Source organism: Salvelinus fontinalis, chromosome 40, assembly GCF_029448725.1.
Source record: "Salvelinus fontinalis isolate EN_2023a chromosome 40, ASM2944872v1, whole genome shotgun sequence".
In the NCBI taxonomy this organism is placed as follows: Eukaryota; Metazoa; Chordata; class Actinopteri; order Salmoniformes; family Salmonidae; genus Salvelinus; species Salvelinus fontinalis.
The window spans coordinates 8,179,145-8,199,423 of record NC_074704.1 but is presented as its reverse complement, the minus strand read 5'-3'; the positions used below and the strand labels follow the sequence as shown (position 1 = coordinate 8,199,423).

The 20,279-nt window shown below is 46.5% G+C and overlaps 1 protein-coding gene across 1 annotated transcript in view; it reads right to left on the bottom strand.

Moving 5' to 3' along the window:
* Positions 1 to 295: 295 nt before the first annotated feature.
* Positions 296 to 20,279, bottom strand: part of lrp3 (low density lipoprotein receptor-related protein 3) — a 79,422-nt gene continuing 59,438 nt past the window's right edge. Inside the window, exons 11-12 of the mRNA XM_055906561.1 lie at positions 6,290 to 14,731; positions 296 to 6,233 (exon numbers count right to left, since the gene is read on the bottom strand). Coding sequence (XP_055762536.1) covers positions 13,802 to 14,731 — 930 coding nt within the window. The 3' untranslated portion in view covers positions 296 to 6,233; positions 6,290 to 13,801. The remainder of the gene's footprint in view (positions 6,234 to 6,289; positions 14,732 to 20,279) is intronic.

Below are 20,279 nucleotides of genomic sequence, written 5' to 3'. Positions count from 1 at the left end.
CGGATGTGAAATGGCTAGCTAGTTAGCGGGTACACTCTAGTAGCATTTCAATCAGTTACGTCACTTGCTCTGAGACATTAAGTAGGGTTGCCCCTTGCTCTGCAAGGGCCGCGGCTTTTGTGGAGCGATGGGTAACGATGCTTCGTGGGCAACCGTTGTTGATGTGTGCAGAGGTTCCCTGGTTCGCGCCCGTGTCGGGGCGAGGGGACGACGTAAAGTTTATATACTGTTACACATGTAGTACATCTGTTATTCAATGCATTTCTACTGGCTAATATCAATAATGCAATCAAGCATCAAGTAATGTTTTTATTATAATTTCTTATACCTTATAGGGTCTTAAAAAGCTAAATCAACTAGCTAAATGATCCTTGGTATGACCATCTTTAAACAATTCCATAATATGTTAGCTTAGATAAAAGCTTTCTTTGGGGACAAATTTGAGCAAATTAAAAAATGTACTAACGAATGCTATTAACTCGATTCATTATTTAAATCGTTTGACGACAGCCCTAATCTATATAGTTCATTCAGAAAGTATTCACACCCCTCGACATATTCACATTTTATTATGTTACAACCTGATTTAAAAATGTATTACTTTTTTTTTTTTTTATCTCACCCATCTACACACAATAACCCATAATGACAAAGTGAAAACATTACATGGGTGATATTCTCCTGGCAATAAGGTTAATGAGGTATTAAAACACCTCAACTAACACAGATCATACAGCCAGGGAAGAGTCTGATACAATACCAGTCTGTTATTTCCCTGGTGTTTATAATGAGACTAACACAGACCATACAGCCAGGGAAGAGTCTGATACAATACCAGTCTGTCATTTCCCTGGTGGTGGTTATAATGGGACTAACACAGACCATACAGCCAGGGAAGAGTCTGATACAATACCAGTCTGTTATTTCCCTGGTGGTTATAATGGGACTAACACAGACCATACAGCCAGGGAAGAGTCTGATACAATACCAGTCTGTCATTTCCCTGGTGGTTATAATGGGACTAACACAGACCATACAGCCAGGGAAGAGTCTGATACAATACCAGTCTGTCATTTCCCTGGTGGTTATAATGGGACTAACACAGACCATACAGCCAGGGAAGAGTCTGATACAATACCAGTCTGTCATTTCCCTGGTGGTGGTTATAATGGGACTACAGACCATACAGCCAGGGAAGAGTCTGATACAATACCAGTCTGTCATTTCCCTGGTGGTTATAATGGGACTGACACAGACCATACAGCCAGGGAAGAGTGATGCAATACCAGTCTGTCATTTCCCTGGTGGTTATAATGGGACTTACACAGATCATACAGCCAGGGAAGAGTCTGATACAATACCAGTCTGTCATTTCCCTGGTGGTGGTTATAATGGGACTAACACAGACCATACAGCCAGGGAAGAGTCTGATACAATACCAGTCTGTCATTTCCCTGGTGGTTATAATGGGACTGACACAGATCATACAGCCAGGGAAGAGTCTGATACAATACCAGTCTGTCATTTCCCTGGTGGTTATAATGGGACTGACACAGATCATACAGCCAGGGAAGAGTCTGATACAATACCAGTCTGTTATTTCCCTGGTGGTTATAATGGGACTAACACAGACCATACAGCCAGGGAAGAGTCTGATACAATACCAGTCTGTCATTTCCCTGGTGGTGGTTATAATGGGACTAACACAGACCATACAGCCAGGGAAGAGTCTGATACAATACCAGTCTGTCATTTCCCTGGTGGTGGTTATAATGGGACTGGGTGTAACCGTTAGCCTGGTGTGACTGCTAGCATAGACAGACAGACGGACTTGGAGGTGAGATACTTCTCTAATGGAACACCATTAAGTCTGTAATAGTACTCATTAAAGTGGAACTGACAGTGTTTTAACTCCTTTGCAGATATGAAACAAATAGACAATCATAATATCAGTCAAATTCCCAGTTTATGCTGTAAAAACCAACTTTATAACAGTCCATGACGTAGAGTAAGGCATTGTTGGCAGAACAGATGAATGCAGTTCAATGCGTGATTAATAGAATTCACCGATACATTTTCTTGGTCGTCCCAAAAAAACACATTGCTATCGGGTTGTAAATCACTGCTGGTCTGGTACGTTGTTTGCCGTCTCCCCATTCGGGATCCACTGTTTCAGGTTCAACGACTCAATATTCAGGACTAAAAAACATACTGTAACGAAACAGGCAGGGAGCAGATCTCGAACCCTCGACCTTCTAGCCCGAAGTCCGGCGCGCTATCGACTGTGCCACAAAAGCATGCTCATGCGGCAGAGTCGATGTCCGCGCTTATAAACCCAGGGTCGTTACAATAGTTACGTTATAAAAAGGCTGGGAATGTCAATACAATCAAACTAGCAAAAGAAATGATCACAAGTCCGTGTTAACGTGGCTAATAGGCTAGCGTATCTATTTATATAGAAAGCTAATAACCCAGAGTCGAACGTTAGCTAGCTAGCTGTTAGGAGGATGTCATGTCATTGGAGAGAGGGTGACTGACTGACTTTTCCGCCACTCATATCGTTTTTCGGTGGCTATACAACAGCTAGAGAAGCTGGTGTCATTTCGGGTTAGCTAGCAAGAAATGTGAATCGCTTTGCTAGCTAGCTATGTCGAAGTTGAACGACTGCTTATCCAGTTAGCATATCTCTTGCGTTCGCAAATTCACTCTCGTCTGAGTGTGCCAGAGCGCAGAATAACTGATGAATTTACGAAATACATTTAAGGACGCCCAAAACCCACTGAATATGACCGGTGTCAGTAAACGTAGACAAATAAAAAGTAATAATTAGTCAAGAACGTTCTAGATAACATTTAAACAGCCTAACCAGCTCTGATAGGGAGAGTAAAATGGTCAGAGTGAGGTGTACTCTCATTCGTTCTCCGGAAATAGATCGCTAGCAAACTAGCCAACTTTAGCCAGTTAGCTTGGGTGCTTGGTTGGGACAAGCATGCATTGGCAGGCAAGCTGCAGAAGGACGAGCAGGGTACTTACTATTCCCCATCGTTTATCAGTGCAATTTCGACGGCCATCTAGCTGAAAAAGTTTGAGAGGGTTTATCTAATATTCCTTTGTTAGATTTTAGCTCATCTTGCTCTGGCTAGCATTAGTTGTTGATCTGGCTAGCATTAGTTATTGATCTGGCTAGCATTAGTTGTTGATCTGGCTAGCATTAGCTGTTGATCTGGCTAGCATTAGTTATTGATCTGGCTAGCATTAGTTATTGATCTGGCTAGCATTAGTTGTTGATCTGGCTAGCATTAGTTATTGATCTGGCTAACATTAGTTGTTGATCTGGCTAGCATTAGTTATTGATCTGGCTAACATTAGTTGTTGATCTGGCTAGCATTAGTTATTGATCTGGCTAGCATTAGTTATTGATCTGGCTAACATTAGTTATTGATCTGGCTAGCATTAATTATTGATCTGGCTAGCATTAGTTATTGATCTGGCTAGCATTAGTTATTGATGTGTATAACTGAGGGAGAGCCTTCCTTTTCATGGTTGTTGATGTGTATAACTGAGGGAGAGAGAGAGTCTACCTTTTCATGGTTGTTGATGTGTATAACTGAGAGAGAGAGCCTACCTTTTCATGGTTGTTGATGTGTATAACTGAGGGAGAGCCTACCTTTTCATGGTTGTTGATGTGTATAACTGAGAGAGAGAGAGAGTCTACCTTTTCATGGTTGTTGATGTGTATAACTGAGAGAGAGAGAGACTACCTTTTCATGGTTGTTGATGTGTATAACTGAGGGAGAGAGAGACTACCTTTTCATGGTTGTTGATGTGTATAACTGAGGGAGAGAGAGACTACCTTTTCATGGTTGTTGATGTGTATAACTGAGAGAGAGAGAGTCTACCTTTTCATGGTTGTTGATGTGTATAACTGAGGGAGAGAGAGAGCCTACCTTTTCATGGCTGTTGATGTGTATAACTGAGAGAGAGAGAGAGAGAGAGCCTACCTTTTCATGGTTGTTGATGTGTATAACTGAGGGAGAGAGAGCCTACCTTTTCATGGCTGTTGATGTGTATAACTGAGAGAGAGAGAGAGAGAGAGCCTACCTTTTCATGGTTGTTGATGTGTATAACTGAGGGAGAGAGAGCCTACCTTTTCATGGTTGTTGATGTGTATAACTGAGAGAGAGAGAGAGCCTACCTTTTCATGGTTGTTGATGTGTATAACTGAGGGAGAGAGAGACTACCTTTTCATGGTTGTTGATGTGTATAACTGAGGGAGAGAGAGAGTCTACCTTTTCATGGTTGTTGATGTGTATAACTGAGGGAGAGAGCCTACCTTTTCATGGTTGTTGATGTGTATAACTGAGGGAGAGAGAGTCTACCTTTTCATGGTTGTTGATGTGTATAACTGAGAGAGAGAGAGCCTTCCTTTTCATGGTTGTTGATGTGTATAACTGAGGGAGAGAGAGCCTACCTTTTCATGGTTGTTGATGTGTATAACTGAGGGAGAGAGAGCCTACCTTTTCATGGTTGTTGATGTGTATAACTGAGAGAGACTACCTTTTCATGGTTGTTGATGTGTATAACTGAGGGAGAGAGAGACTACCTTTTCATGGTTGTTGATGTGTATAACTGAGAGAGAGAGAGACTACCTTTTCATGGTTGTTGATGTGTATAACTGAGGGAGAGAGAGAGTCTACCTTTTCATGGTTGTTGATGTGTATAACTGAGGGAGAGAGAGCCTTCCTTTTCATGGTTGTTGATGTGTATAACTGAGGGAGAGAGAGTCTACCTTTTCATGGTTGTTGATGTGTATAACTGAGGGAGAGAGAGTCTACCTTTTCATGGTTGTTGATGTGTATAACTGAGGGAGAGAGAGACTACCTTTTCATGGTTGTTGATGTGTATAACTGAGGGAGAGAGAGAGTCTACCTTTTCATGGTTGTTGATGTGTATAACTGAGAGAGAGAGTCTACCTTTTCATGGTTGTTGATGTGTATAACTGAGAGAGAGAGCCTACCTTTTCATGGTTGTTGATGTGTATAACTGAGAGAGAGAGACTACCTTTTCATGGTTGTTGATGTGTATAACTGAGGGAGAGAGAGACTACCTTTTCATGGTTGCTTGATCAATAGGACTGTGAAGTTCCCAAATCTAAGAGGACTCCCGTGGTATTGACATATTTGCAGAAATCCATCCAGGTGTGTATTTTGTGGCTTTTGCCAAATGCGTTCTAATGTCCAGCTGTTGCAAAAACCTGTAAACACTCAGTCCAGTTCAAAGTGAACGATGGCAGGTACCATCGTACTACACTACATACATGGCAGCCCTCTGATTGGCTGAGGCCCACCAGTCTGCGTAGACTCCGGTCCTGGGTGAGACAGATGATTTTATTCGGTTTTATTTCCTGCAGTGTCTATTTGGCCACTTTCCCAGACTATATTGCTATAGAATTTTCTACAAAATGCCCTCCTATATACGCAATTCCCAAAACATTCTAAGAACGTATGAAAATGTGAAAATGACCATTTCTAAGTGCTCGCTTGTCAGTAAATGTAAAAAATAAATTGTCATATTCTTCCTGGGGGTGAATATGAACAGATTTTAATAAGATTTCATGTCGCTAAAATGCTGTCATTTCCCGTTTAACAACATGACCTGTAGTAAACACCAGAGGACTTCCTGTTGTCTGTCTCTCCATCATTACCAACATGACCTGTATTAAACACCAGAGGACTTCCTGTTGTCTGTCTCTCCATCATTACCAACATGACCTGTATTAAACACCAGAGGACTTCCTGTTGTCTGTCTCTCCATCATTACCAACATGACCTGTATTAAACACCAGAGGACTTCCTGTTGTCTGTCTCTCCATCATTACCAACATGACCTGTATTAAACACCAGAGGACTTCCTGTTGTCTGTCTCTCCATCATTACCAACATGACCTGTATTAAACACCAGAGGACTTCCTGTTGTCTGTCTCTCCATCATTACCAACATGACCTGTATTAAACACCAGAGGACTTCCTGTTGTCTGTCTCTCCATCATTACCAACATGACCTTTATTAAACACCAGAGGACTTCCTGTTGTCTGTCTCTCCATCATTACCAACATGACCTTTATTACACCAGAGGACTTCCTGTTGTCTGTCTCTCCATCATTAACAACATGACCTGTATTAAACACCAGAGGACTTCCTGTTGTCTGTCTCTCCATCATTACCAACATGACCTTTATTACACCAGAGGACTTCCTGTTGTCTGTCTCTCCATCATTACCAACATGACCTGTATTAAACACCAGAGGACTTCCTGTTGTCTGTCTCTCCATCATTACCAACATGACCTTTATTAAACACCAGAGGACTTCCTGTTGTCTGTCTCTCCATCATTACCAACATGACCTTTATTAAACACCAGAGGACTTCCTGTTGTCTGTCTCTCCATCATTACCAACATGACCTTTATTACACCAGAGGACTTCCTGTTGTCTGTCTCTCCATCATTACCAACATGACCTTTATTAAACACCAGAGGACTTCCTGTTGTCTGTCTCTCCATCATTAACAACATGACCTGTATTAAACACCAGAGGACTTCCTGTTGTCTGTCTCTCCATCATTAACAACATGATCTGTATTAAACACCAGAGGACTTCCTGTTGTCTGTCTCTCCATCATTACCAACATGACCTTTATTAAACACCAGAGGACTTCCTGTTGTCTGTCTCTCCATCATTAACAACATGATCTGTATTAAACACCAGAGGACTTCCTGTTGTCTCTCCATCATTACCAACATGACCTGTAGTAAACACCAGAGGACTTCCTGTTGTCTGTCTCTCCATCATTACCAACATGACCTGTATTAAACACCAGAGGACTTCCTGTTGTCTGTCTCTCCATCATTACCAACATGACCTGTATTAAACACCAGAGGACTTCCTGTTGTCTGTCTCTCCATCATTACCAACATGACCTGTATTAAACACCAGAGGACTTCCTGTTGTCTGTCTCTCCATCATTACCAACATGACCTTTATTAAACACCAGAGGACTTCCTGTTGTCTGTCTCTCCATCATTACCAACATGACCTGTATTAAACACCAGAGGACTTCCTGTTGTCTGTCTCTCCATCATTACCAACATGACCTTTATTAAACACCAGAGGACTTCCTGTTGTCTGTCTCTCCATCATTACCAACATGACCTGTATTAAACACCAGAGGACTTCCTGCTGTCTGTCTCTCCATCATTACCAACATGACCTGTATTAAACACCAGAGGACTTCCTGTTGTCTGTCTCTCCATCATTACCAACATGACCTTTATTAAACACCAGAGGACTTCCTGTTGTCTGTCTCTCCATCATTACCAACTGTTGTCCTGGGCTGTGTCCCAAATGGCCCCTGTATTGTCTATGTAGTGCCCTCGTGTTGCCCAGAGCCATATGGGGTAAGTCTTAGACCAAGGTTTGTGAGGCTCCGGTCAGAAGTATCGCTCTCTGTAAAGGGAATAGAGTGTCATTTCAGACAGCATCCCAGAATGCCTTTCAGTAACAACAGATAGGAACGATATGGGTGATTTCTGTACCATCCCCGAGCTGTCTCCATAGCACAGTATAGCCTACCCCATAGAGCTCTGTTCTCTAACCATGCCCTATAGCCTACCCCATAGGGCTCTGTTCTCTAACCATGCCCTATAGCCTACCCCATAGAGCTCTGTTCTCTAACCATGCCCTATAGCCTACCCCATAGAGCTCTGTTCTCTAACCATGCCCTATAGCCTACCCCATAGAGCTCTGTTCTCTAACCATGCCCTATAGCCTACCCCATAGGGCTCTGTTCTCTAACCATGCCCTATAGCCTACCCCATAGAGCTCTGTTCTCTAACCATGCCCTATAGCCTACCCCATAGGGCTCTGTTCTCTAACCATGCCCTATAGCCTACCCCATAGAGCTCTGTTCTCTAACCATGCCCTATAGCCTACCCCATAGAGTTCTGTTCTCTAACCATGCCCTATAGCCTACCCCATAGAGCTCTGTTCTCTAACCATGCCCTATAGCCTACCCCATAGAGCTCTGTTCTCTAACCATGCCCTATAGCCTACCCCATAGAGCTCTGTTCTCTAACCATGCCCTATAGCCTACCCCATAGAGCTCTGTTCTCTAACCATGCCCTATAGCCTACCCCATAGGGCTCTGTTCTCTAACCATGCCCTATAGCCTACCCCATAGAGCTCTGTTCTCTAACCATGCCCTATAGCCTACCCCATAGGGCTCTGTTCTCTAACCATGCCCTATAGCCTACCCCATAGAGCTCTGTTCTCTAACCATGCCCTATAGCCTACCCCATAGAGTTCTGTTCTCTAACCATGCCCTATAGCCTACCCCATAGAGCTCTGTTCTCTAACCATGCCCTATAGCCTACCCCATAGAGCTCTGTTCTCTAACCATGCCCTATAGCCTACCCCATAGAGCTCTGTTCTCTAACCATGCCCTATAGCCTACCCCATAGAGCTCTGTTCTCTAACCATGCCCTATAGCCTACCCCATAGAGTTCTGTTCTCTGACCATGCCCTATAGCCTACCCCATAGAGCTCTGTTCTCTAACCATGCCCTATAGCCTACCCCATAGAGCTCTGTTCTCTAACCATGCCCTATAGCCTACCCCATAGGGCTCTGTTCTCTAACCATGCCCTATAGCCTACCCCATAGAGCTCTGTTCTCTAACCATGCCCTATAGCCTACCCCATAGAGTTCTGTTCTCTAACCATGCCCTATAGCCTACCCCATAGAGCTCTGTTCTCTAACCATGCCCTATAGCCTACCCCATAGAGTTCTGTTCTCTGACCATGCCCTATAGCCTACCCCATAGAGCTCTGTTCTCTAACCATGCCCTATAGCCTACCCCATAGAGTTCTGTTCTCTGACCATGCCCTATAGCCTACCCCATAGGGCTCTGTTTTCTAACCATGCCCTATAGCCTACCCCATAGAGCTCTGTTCTCTAACCATGCCCTATAGCCTACCCCATAGGGCTCTGTTTTCTAACCATGCCCTATAGCCTACCCCATAGAGTTCTGTTCTCTGACCATGCCCTATAGCCTACCCCATAGAGCTCTGTTCTCTAACCATGCCCTATAGCCTACCCCATAGGGCTCTGTTCTCTAACCATGCCCTATAGCCTACCCCATAGAGCTCTGTTCTCTAACCATGCCCTATAGCCTACCCCATAGGGCTCTGTTCTCTAACCATGCCCTATAGCCTACCCCATAGAGCTCTGTTCTCTAACCATGCCCTATAGCCTACCCCATAGGGCTCTGTTCTCTAACCATGCCCTATAGCCTACCCCATAGAGCTCTGTTCTCTAACCATGCCCTATAGCCTACCCCATAGGGCTCTGTTCTCTAACCATGCCCTATAGCCTACCCCATAGAGCTCTGTTCTCTAACCATGCCCTATAGCCTACCCCATAGAGCTCTGTTCTCTAACCATGCCCTATAGCCTACCCCATAGAGCTCTGTTCTCTAACCATGCCCTATAGCCTACCCCATAGGGCTCTGTTCTCTAACCATGCCCTATAGCCTACCCCATAGAGCTCTGTTCTCTAACCATGCCCTATAGCCTACCCCATAGAGCTCTGTTCTCTAACCATGCCCTATAGCCTACCCCATAGGGCTCTGTTCTCTAACCATGCCCTATAGCCTACCCCATAGAGCTCTGTTCTCTAACCATGCCCTATAGCCTACCCCATAGAGCTCTGTTCTCTAACCATGCCCTATAGCCTACCCCATAGGGCTCTGTTCTCTAACCATGCCCTATAGCCTACCCCATAGAGCTCTGTTCTCTAACCATGCCCTATAGCCTACCCCATAGAGCTCTGTTCTCTAACCATGCCCTATAGCCTACCCCATAGGGCTCTGTTCTCTAACCATGCCCTATAGCCTACCCCATAGAGCTCTGTTCTCTAACCATGCCCTATAGCCTACCCCATAGAGCTCTGTTCTCTAACCATGCCCTATAGCCTACCCCATAGGGCTCTGTTCTCTAACCATGCCCTATAGCCTACCCCATAGAGCTCTGTTCTCTAACCATGCCCTATAGCCTACCCCATAGAGCTCTGTTCTCTAACCATGCCCTATAGCCTACCCCATAGAGCTCTGTTCTCTAACCATGCCCTATAGCCTACCCCATAGAGCTCTGTTCTCTAACCATGCCCTATAGCCTACCCCATAGGGCTCTGTTCTCTAACCATGCCCTATAGCCTACCATATAGAGCTCTGTTCTCTAACCATGCCCTATAGCCTACCCCATAGAGCTCTGTTCTCTAACCATGCCCTATATCCTACCATATAGAGCTCTGTTCTCTAATCATGCCCTATAGCCTACCCCATAGGGCTCTGTTCTCTAACCATGCCCTATAGCGTACCCCATAGGGCTCTGTTCTCTAACCATGCCCTATAGCCTACCCCATAGAGCTCTGTTCTCTAACCATGCCCTATAGCCTACCCCATAGGGCTCTGTTCTCTAACCATGCCCTATAGCCTACCCCATAGAGCTCTGTTCTCTAACCATGCCCTATAGCCTACCCCATAGGGCTCTGTTCTCTAACCATGCCCTATAGCGTACCCCATAGAGCTCTGTTCTCTAACCATGCCCTATAGCCTACCCCATAGAGCTCTGTTCTCTAACCATGCCCTATAGCCTACCCCATAGGGCTCTGTTCTCTAACCATGCCCTATAGCCTACCCCATAGGGCTCTGTTCTCTAACCATGCCCTATAGCGTACCCCATAGAGCTCTGTTCTCTAACCATGCCCTATAGTCTACCCCATAGAGCTCTGTTCTCTAACCATGCCCTATAGCCTACCCCATAGGGCTCTGTTCTCTAACCATGCCCTATAGCCTACCCCATAGAGCTCTGTTCTCTAACCATGCCCTATAGCCTACCCCATAGGGCTCTGTTCTCTAACCATGCCCTATAGCCTACCATATAGAGCTCTGTTCTCTAACCATGCCCTATATCCTACCATATAGAGCTCTGTTCTCTAACCATGCCCTATAGCCTACCCCATAGGGCTCTGTTCTCTAACCATGCCCTATAGCGTACCCCATAGAGCTCTGTTCTCTAACCATGCCCTATAGCCTACCCCATAGAGCTCTGTTCTCTAACCATGCCCTATAGCCTACCCCATAGGGCTCTGTTCTCTAACCATGCCCTATAGCCTACCCCATAGAGCTCTGTTCTCTAACCATGCCCTATAGCCTACCCCATAGAGCTCTGTTCTCTAACCATGCCCTATAGCCTACCCCATAGAGCTCTGTTCTCTAACCATGCCCTATAGCGTACCCCATAGAGCTCTGTTCTCTAACCATGTCCTATAGCCTACCCCATAGAGCTCTGTTCCCTAACCATGCCCTATAGCCTACTCTATAGAGCTCTGTTCTCTAACCATGCCCTATAGCCTACCCCATAGAGCTCTGTTCTCTAACCATGCCCTATAGCCTACCCCATAGGGCTCTGTTCTCTAACCATGCCCTATATCCTACCATATAGAGCTCTGTTCTCTAACCATGCCCTATAGCCTACCCCATAGAGCTCTGTTCTCTAACCATGCCCTATATCCTACCACATAGGGCTCTGTTCTCTAACCATGCCCAATAGCCTACCCCATAGAGCTCTGTTCTCTAACCATGCCCTATAGCCTACCCCATAGAGCTCTGTTCTCTAACCATGCCCTATAGCCTACCCCATAGGGCTCTGTTCTCTAACCATGCCCTATAGCCTACCCCATAGAGCTCTGTTCTCTAACCATGCCCTATAGCCTACCCTATAGAGCTCTGTTCTCTAACCATGCCCTATAGCCTACCCCATAAAGCGCTGTTCCCTAACTATGCCCTATATCCTACATAGAGCTCTGTTCTCTAACCATGCCCTATAGCCTACCCCATAGGGCTCTGTTCTCTAACCGTGCCCTATAGCCTACCCCATAGAGCTCTGGCCAAAAGTAGTCCACTATATAGGGAATAGGTTACCATTTATGACCCAGCCACTGTGACTGAGTAGACACCCCTTCCACTGCCTGTGGTCCAACCATCGTCTAGAGAGGGTACCAAGATAGTCATCGTCTAGAGAGGGTACCAAGATAGTCATCGTCTAGAGAGGGTACCAAGATAGTCATCGTCTAGAGAGGGTACCAAGATAGTCATCGTCTAGAGAGGGTACCAAGATAGTCATCGTCTAGAGAGGGTACCAAGATAGTCATCGTCTAGAGAGGGTACCAAGATAGTCATCGTCTAGAGAGGGTACCAAGATAGTCATCGTCTAGAGAGGGTACCAAGATAGTCATCGTCTAGAGAGGGTACCAAGATAGTCATCGTCTAGAGAGGGTACCAAGATAGGCCACTGCTTAAACATCTACGATAACAGTCAGATATCACATTCATAATAACACTTAATTTCACAACTTCCTCAAAACATCTTCGTCTTGTGTCACATCCTGTTCATCACTTACATTTACATTTAATTGGTGCATTCACCTTATGTCACTTCAAGTGATCCAGCGTGTGATGTCATTCGCTGTTTTTTTTTTACCTCACTGACAACGTTTACAAAAACAGACGATGATGATATGAGTCAGTGTGATTGAGTCAGAGTGACTGAGTCAGTGTGATTGAGTCAGAGTGACTGAGTCAGAGTGACTGAGTCAGAGTGACTGAGTCAGAGTGACTGAGTCAGAGTGACTGAGTCAGAGTGACTGAGTCAGTGTGACTGAGTCAGTGTGACTGAGTCAGAGTGACTGAGTCAGAGTGACTGAGTCAGAGTCAGTAGACAGACTGATGTACTGCTCTCAGTTTTAGATCTCTGGTAAGGCAGGGATGGAGGGATGAGCAGATGGAGGCGGTGGAGGGAGTGAAATCATTGTGCTTCTCTGAGATCATCCACTGTCCCATTAGTCCGTTATTCTCCAGCTCTTGGTGTTTCAGCCAGAGAGACAGAGTCTACAGCTGTCAGACTACAGTCCAATAACTGGTCCACTAGTACAGTCTACAGCTATGTCAGGCTACAGTCCAATAACTGGTCCACTAGTACAGAGTCTACAGCTATGTCAGACTACAGTCCAATAACTGGTCCACTAGTACAGAGTCTACAGCTGTCAGACTACAGTCCAATAACTGGTCCACTAGTACAGAGTCTACAGCTATGTCAGACTACAGTCCAATAACTGGCCCACTAGTACAGAGTCTACAGCTATGTCAGACTACAGTCCAATAACTGGCCCACTAGTACAGAGTCTACAGCTATGTCAGACTACAGTCCAATAACTGGTCCACTAGTACAGAGTCTACAGCTATGTCAGACTACAGTCCAATAACTGGCCCACTAGTACAGTCTACAGCTATGTCAGACTACAGTCCATTAACTGGTCCACTAGTACAGAGTCTACAGCTATGTCAGACTACAGTCCAATAACTGGCCCACTAGTACAGAGTCTACAGCTGTCAGGCTACAGTCCAATAACTGGTCCACTAGTACAGAGTCTACAGCTGTCAGGCTACAGTCCACTACAGAGTCTACAGCTATGTCAGACTACAGTCCAATAACTGGCCCACTAGTACAGAGTCTACAGCCACCTGCAGTACTGTCTGTCTGTCTGTCTGTCTGTCTGTCTGTCTGTCTGTCTGTCTGTCTGTCTGTCTGTGTCTGTGTCTGTGTCTGTGTCTGTCTGTCTGTCTGTCTGTCTGTCTGTCTGTCTGTCTGTCTGTCTATTGCCACCTGGTCAAGGCAGCTCCTTCATACTAGCAGATCAGTAGAGTCTCATCTCCATCCTCTTCCTCCTCCTCCTCACTGCTGCTGGTGTTCAGTCCACTAGGCACCCCTATACCCCTCCCCCTCCTCCTCCTCCTCCTCCTCCTCCTCTCCCGGGTTGGCACTTCCAGGGCATGGAACCTCTGACTGTCATCTGAAGACCCCGAGGGGGTTGACGTCTGAGGGGAGGTCAGGGGGTGGTGGCAGGGCAGCTGGGAGTCTGGAGGGGGAAGGACAAGGGGAGTAACGGGGGAGGTGAGCCCCATGGGGGAGTAGCGTCGTAGGGCTACCCCTCTCAGGTTGGCAGCCAGCCCCAGGACCAGCTTCCTGGAGACCCGGCGGGTGTAATGACCTGTGCTGCCCTCTGGGGGGCACTGCTGGCTCAGTATGCTGGCGGCAGACGTTAATGAGTCACTCTGCTGCCCAGGGGTGGAGAGCTCGCTGAGGGGCAACCTAACCCTGCTACCCTGGCTCTCTGGGGAACATGGAGACCCCTCGGATGGTTCACTGTCAGAGGGGGAGGGTGGGGAGCGGGGAGACTCCAAGGAGGGGTGGGAGGACTGGGACTGTGACAGGGCCTGGGTGTGGGCGTGCAGGGCGAAGCCTACTGCTGCCGTAGAGCAGCAGGAGGGGGTCCTTGCTGGTCCCGTGCCCGCCATGCCCCCCACCATGCCCGCGCCGCCACCTCCATCCCCAGCCCTGGCTCCAGGTCCCTCCGAAGTGTGGTAGGAGTGCAGGCCCAGAGCCACCTGAGACCCGGGGGGTGTGAGGAGGGGGATCTGCCCGCGGCGATGACGGGTCCCTCGGTGGAACAGACGGTTCCAGAGGCGCCCCAAGCGGCGGTGTGACGTGGCCCGGCGGGAGGAGTGTCTTCTGATCTGTCTACGCATCGCTGTACGAATGTTCTGGAGCATGGAGGCCTGGATGAGGGAGGGAGGGAGGGATGGGGAGGGAGGGAGGGAGGGATGGGGAGGGATGAGGAGGTAGGGAGGGAGGGAGGGAGGGAGGGATGGGGAGGGAGGGAGGGATGGGGAGGGAGGGAGGGATGGGGAGGGAGGGAGGGAGGGAGGGATGGGGAGGGAGGGAGGGATGGGGAGGTAGGGAGGGAGGGAGGGATGAGGAGGTAGGGAGGGAGGGAGGGAGGGATGGGGAGGGAGGGAGGCGATGGAGAGGGAGGGAGGCGATGGGGAGGGAGGGAGGCGATGGGGAGGGAGGGAGGGAGGCGAAGGGGAGGGAGGGAGGGAGGCGAAGGGGAGGGAGGGAGGCGATGGGGAGGGAGGGAGGGAGGGAGGGAGGGATGGGGAGGGAGGGAGGGATGGGGAGGGAGGGAGGTAGGGAGGGAGGGATGGATGGGGAGGGAGGGAGGGAGGGAGGGATGGGGAGGGAGGGAGGGATGGGAGGGAGGGAGGGAGGGATGGGGAGGGAGGGAGGGAGGTAGGGAGGGAGGGAGGGATGGGGAGGTAGGGAGGAGGGAGGGATGGGGAGGGAGGGATGGGGAGGGAGGGAGGGATGGGGAGGGAGGGAGGGAGGTAGGGATGGGGAGGGAGGGGAGGGAGGGAGGGATGGGGAGGGAGGGATGGGGAGGGAGGGATGGGGAGGGAGGGAGGGATGGGGAGGGAGGGAGGGAGGGAGGGATGGGGAGGGAGGGAGGGAGGGAGGGAGGGATGGGGAGGTAGGGAGGGAGGGAGGGATGGGGAGGTAGGGAGGGAGGGAGGGATGGGGAGGGAGGGATGGGGAGGGAGGGAGGGATGGGGAGGGAGGGAGGGAGGGATGGGGAGGGAGGGAGGGAGGGAGGGATGGGGAGGTAGGGAGGGAGGGAGGGATGGGGAGGGAGGGAGGGATGGGGAGGTAGGGAGGGAGGGAGGGATGGGGAGGTAGGGAGGGAGGGAGGGATGGGGAGGGAGGGAGGGAGGGAGGGAGGGAGGGGAAAAGGGAGAACTCGTCAGCAAGACCATCAAAGCTGTCAATCAGTTGTTAAGCCGTTGTCATGGCAACACCGATCTCTCCCGTCCGAATTAGATCCTAGCCAAGAGAGTAGATACAGTATTAGATATTCACACCATCAGAACACAGGCAGACAGACAGAACCCAGCTGCTACGAGAGATACAGTCTGTGGTGTAAACTTTACAACAGGGACATCCACCCAGATCTCTACTACAGTCTGTGGTGTCAACTTTACAACAGGGACATCCACCCAGATCTCTGCTACAGTCTGTGGTGTAAACTTTACAACAGGGACACCCACCCAGATCTCTGCTACAGTCTGCTACAGATCCCTGCTATCAGCAGCTATTAGCTAACAGTGTTGTGATGGAACTAACATGATCAATGAGGGTTTAATAACCAGTCTAAACCCACCAATATCAGCAGCTATTAGCTAACAGTGATGTGATGGAACTAACAGGATATAAAGGGTTAATAACAGGTCTAAAACCCACCAATATCAGCAGCTATTAGCTAACAGTGATGTGATGGAACTAACAGGATATAAAGGGTTAATAACCAGTCTAAACCCCACCAATATCAGCAGCTATTAGCTAACAGTGTTGTGATGGAACTAACAGGATATAAAGGGTTAATAACCAGTCTAAACATCACCAATATCAGCAGCTATTAGCTAACAGTGTTGTGATGGAACTAACAGGATCAATAAGGGTTTAATAACCAGTCTAAACCCACCAATATCAGCAGCTATTAGCTAACAGTGATGTGATGGAACTAACAGGATATAAAGGGTTAATAACCAGTCTAAACATCACCAATATCAGCAGCTATTAGCTAACAGTGTTGTGATGGAACTAACAGGATATAAAGGGTTAATAACCAGTCTAAACCCCACCAATATCAGCAGCTATTAGCTAACAGTGTTGTGATCTAACAGGATATAAAGGGTTAATAACCAGTCTAAACCCCACCAATATCAGCAGCTATTAGCTAACAGTGTTGTGATGGAACTAACAGGATATAAAGGGTTAATAACCAGTCTAAACCCCACCAATATCAGCAGCTATTAGCTAACAGTGTTGTGATGGAACTAACAGGATATAAAGGGTTAATAACCAGTCTAAACCCCACCAATATCAGCAGCTATTAGCTAACAGTGTTGTGATGGAACTAACAGGATATAAAGGGTTAATAACCAGTCTAAACCCACCAATATCAGCATCTATTAGCTAACAGTGTTGTGATGGAACTAACATGATCAATAAGGGTTAATAACCAGTCTAAACCCACCAATATCAGCAGCTATTAGCTAACAGTGTTGTGATCTAACAGGATATAAAGGGTTAATAACCAGTCTAAAACCCACCAATATCAGCAGCTATTAGCTAACAGTGTTGTGATGGAACTAACAGGATCAATAAGGGTTAATAACCAGTCTAAACCCCACCAATATCAGCAGCTATTAGCTAACAGTGTTGTGATGGAACTAACAGGATATAAAGGGTTAATAACCAGTCTAAACCCACCAATATCAGCAGCTATTAGCTAACAGTGATGTGATGGAACTAACAGGATATAAAGGGTTAATAACCAGTCTAAACATCACCAATATCAGCAGCTATTAGCTAACAGTGATGTGATGGAACTAACAGGATATAAAGGGTTAATAACCAGTCTAAACCCCACCAATATCAGCAGCTATTAGCTAACAGTGTTGTGATGGAACTAACATGATCAATAAGGGTTTAATAACCAGTCTAAACCCACCAATATCAGCAGCTATTAGCTAACGGTGTTGTGATGGAACTAACATGATCAATAAGGGTTTAATAACCAGTCTAAACCCCACCAATATCAGAAGCTATTAGCTAACAGTGTTGTGATGGAACTAACATGATCAATAAGGGTTTAATAACCAGTCTAAACCCCACCAATATCAGCAGCTATTAGCTAACAGTGATGTGATGGAACTAACAGGATATAAAGGGTTAATAACCAGTCTAAACCCCACCAATATCAGCAGCTATTAGCTAACAGTGTTGTGATGGAACTAACAGGATATAAAGGGTTAATAACCAGTCTAAAACCCACCAATATCAGCAGCTATTAGCTAACAGTGTTGTGATGGAACTAACAGGATATAAAGGGTTAATAACCAGTCTAAACCCCACCAATATCAGCAGCTATTAGCTAACAGTGTTGTGATGGAACTAACAGGATATAAAGGGTTAATAACCAGTCTAAACATCACCAATATCAGCAGCTATTAGCTAACAGTGTTGTGATGGAACTAACATGATCAATAAGGGTTTAATAACCAGTCTAAAACCCACCAATATCAGCAGCTATTAGCTAACAGTGTTGTGATGGAACTAACAGGATCAATAAGGGTTAATAACCAGTCTAAACCCCACCAATATCAGCAGCTATTAGCTAACAGTGTTGTGATGGAACTAACAGGATATAAAGGGTTAATAACCAGTCTAAACCCACCAATATCAGCAGCTATTAGCTAACAGTGATGTGATGGAACTAACAGGATATAAAGGGTTAATAACCAGTCTAAACATCACCAATATCAGCAGCTATTAGCTAACAGTGATGTGATGGAACTAACAGGATATAAAGGGTTAATAACCAGTCTAAACCCCACCAATATCAGCAGCTATTAGCTAACAGTGTTGTGATGGAACTAACATGATCAATAAGGGTTTAATAACCAGTCTAAACCCACCAATATCAGCAGCTATTAGCTAACGGTGTTGTGATGGAACTAACATGATCAATAAGGGTTTAATAACCAGTCTAAACCCCACCAATATCAGAAGCTATTAGCTAACAGTGTTGTGATGGAACTAACATGATCAATAAGGGTTTAATAACCAGTCTAAACCCCACCAATATCAGCAGCTATTAGCTAACAGTGATGTGATGGAACTAACAGGATATAAAGGGTTAATAACCAGTCTAAACCCCACCAATATCAGCAGCTATTAGCTAACAGTGTTGTGATGGAACTAACAGGATATAAAGGGTTAATAACCAGTCTAAAACCCACCAATATCAGCAGCTATTAGCTAACAGTGTTGTGATGGAACTAACAGGATATAAAGGGTTAATAACCAGTCTAAACCCCACCAATATCAGCAGCTATTAGCTAACAGTGTTGTGATGGAACTAACAGGATATAAAGGGTTAATAACCAGTCTAAACATCACCAATATCAGCAGCTATTAGCTAACAGTGTTGTGATGGAACTAACATGATCAATAAGGGTTTAATAACCAGTCTAAACCCCACCAATATCAGCAGCTATTAGCTAACAGTGTTGTGATGGAACTAACATGATCAATAAGGGTTTAATAATGTATACAGGTGTTCTGACACACACTAAGTCCTACGGACGTCATTCTGATTCTATAACCATGACTTCATCCCAGCACTAAGTCATGTGGAAGTCTCTCTTCACTAACGCTCCTCATCTTCTGAAATCCTGACACAGATGAAACCCCACATTTAGAAACTAAACTATGAAACCCCCCCCCCCCCGACAGACACAGAGAAAGAGCAACAGACAGAGGAAGACAGAGAGAGAGGTAATGGAGTCTGTCTGGGTAATGGAGTCTGTCTGGGTAAAGGAGTCTGTCTGGGTAAAGGAGTCTGTCTGGGTAATGGAGTCTGTCTGGGTAATGGAGTCTGTCTGGGTAATGGAGTCTTTCTGGGTAATGGAGTCTGTCTGGGTAATGGAGTCTGTCTGGGTAAAGGAGTCTGTCTGGGTAAAGGAGTCTGTCTGGGTAAAGGAGTCTGTCTGGGTAATGGAGTCTGTCTGGGTAATGGAGTCTGTCTGGGTAAAGGAGTCTGTCTGGGTAATGGAGTCTGTCTGGGTAAAGGAGTCTGTCTGGGTAATGGAGTCTGTCTGGGTAATGGAGTCTGTCTGGGTAATGGAGTCTGTCTGGGTAATGGAGTCTGTCTGGGTAAAGGAGTCTGTCTGGGTAAAGGAGTCTGTCTGGGTAATGGAGTCTGTCTGGGTAATGGAGTCTGTCTGGGTAATGGAGTCTGTCTGGGTAATGGAGTCTGTCTGGGTAAAGGAGTCTGTCTGGGTAATGGGGTCTGTCTGGGTAAAGGAGTCTGTCTGGGTAATGGAGTCTGTCTGGGTAATGGAGTCTGTCTGGTTAAAGGAGTCTGTCTGGGTAATGGAGTCTGTCTGGGTAAAGGAGTCTGTCTGGGTAATGGAGTCTGTCTGGGTAATGGAGTCTGTCTGGGTAATGGAGTCTGTCTGGGTAATGGAGTCTGTCTGGGTAAAGGAGTCTGTCTGGGTAAAGGAGTCTGTCTGGGTAATGGAGTCTGTCTGGGTAATGGAGTCTGTCTGGGTAATGGAGTCTGTCTGGGTAATGGAGTCTGTCTGGGTAAAGGAGTCTGTCTGGGTAATGGAGTCTGTCTGGGTAATGGAGTCTGTCTGGGTAATGGAGTCTGTCTGGGTAATGGAGTCTGTCTGGGTAATGGAGTCTGTCTGGGTAAAGGAG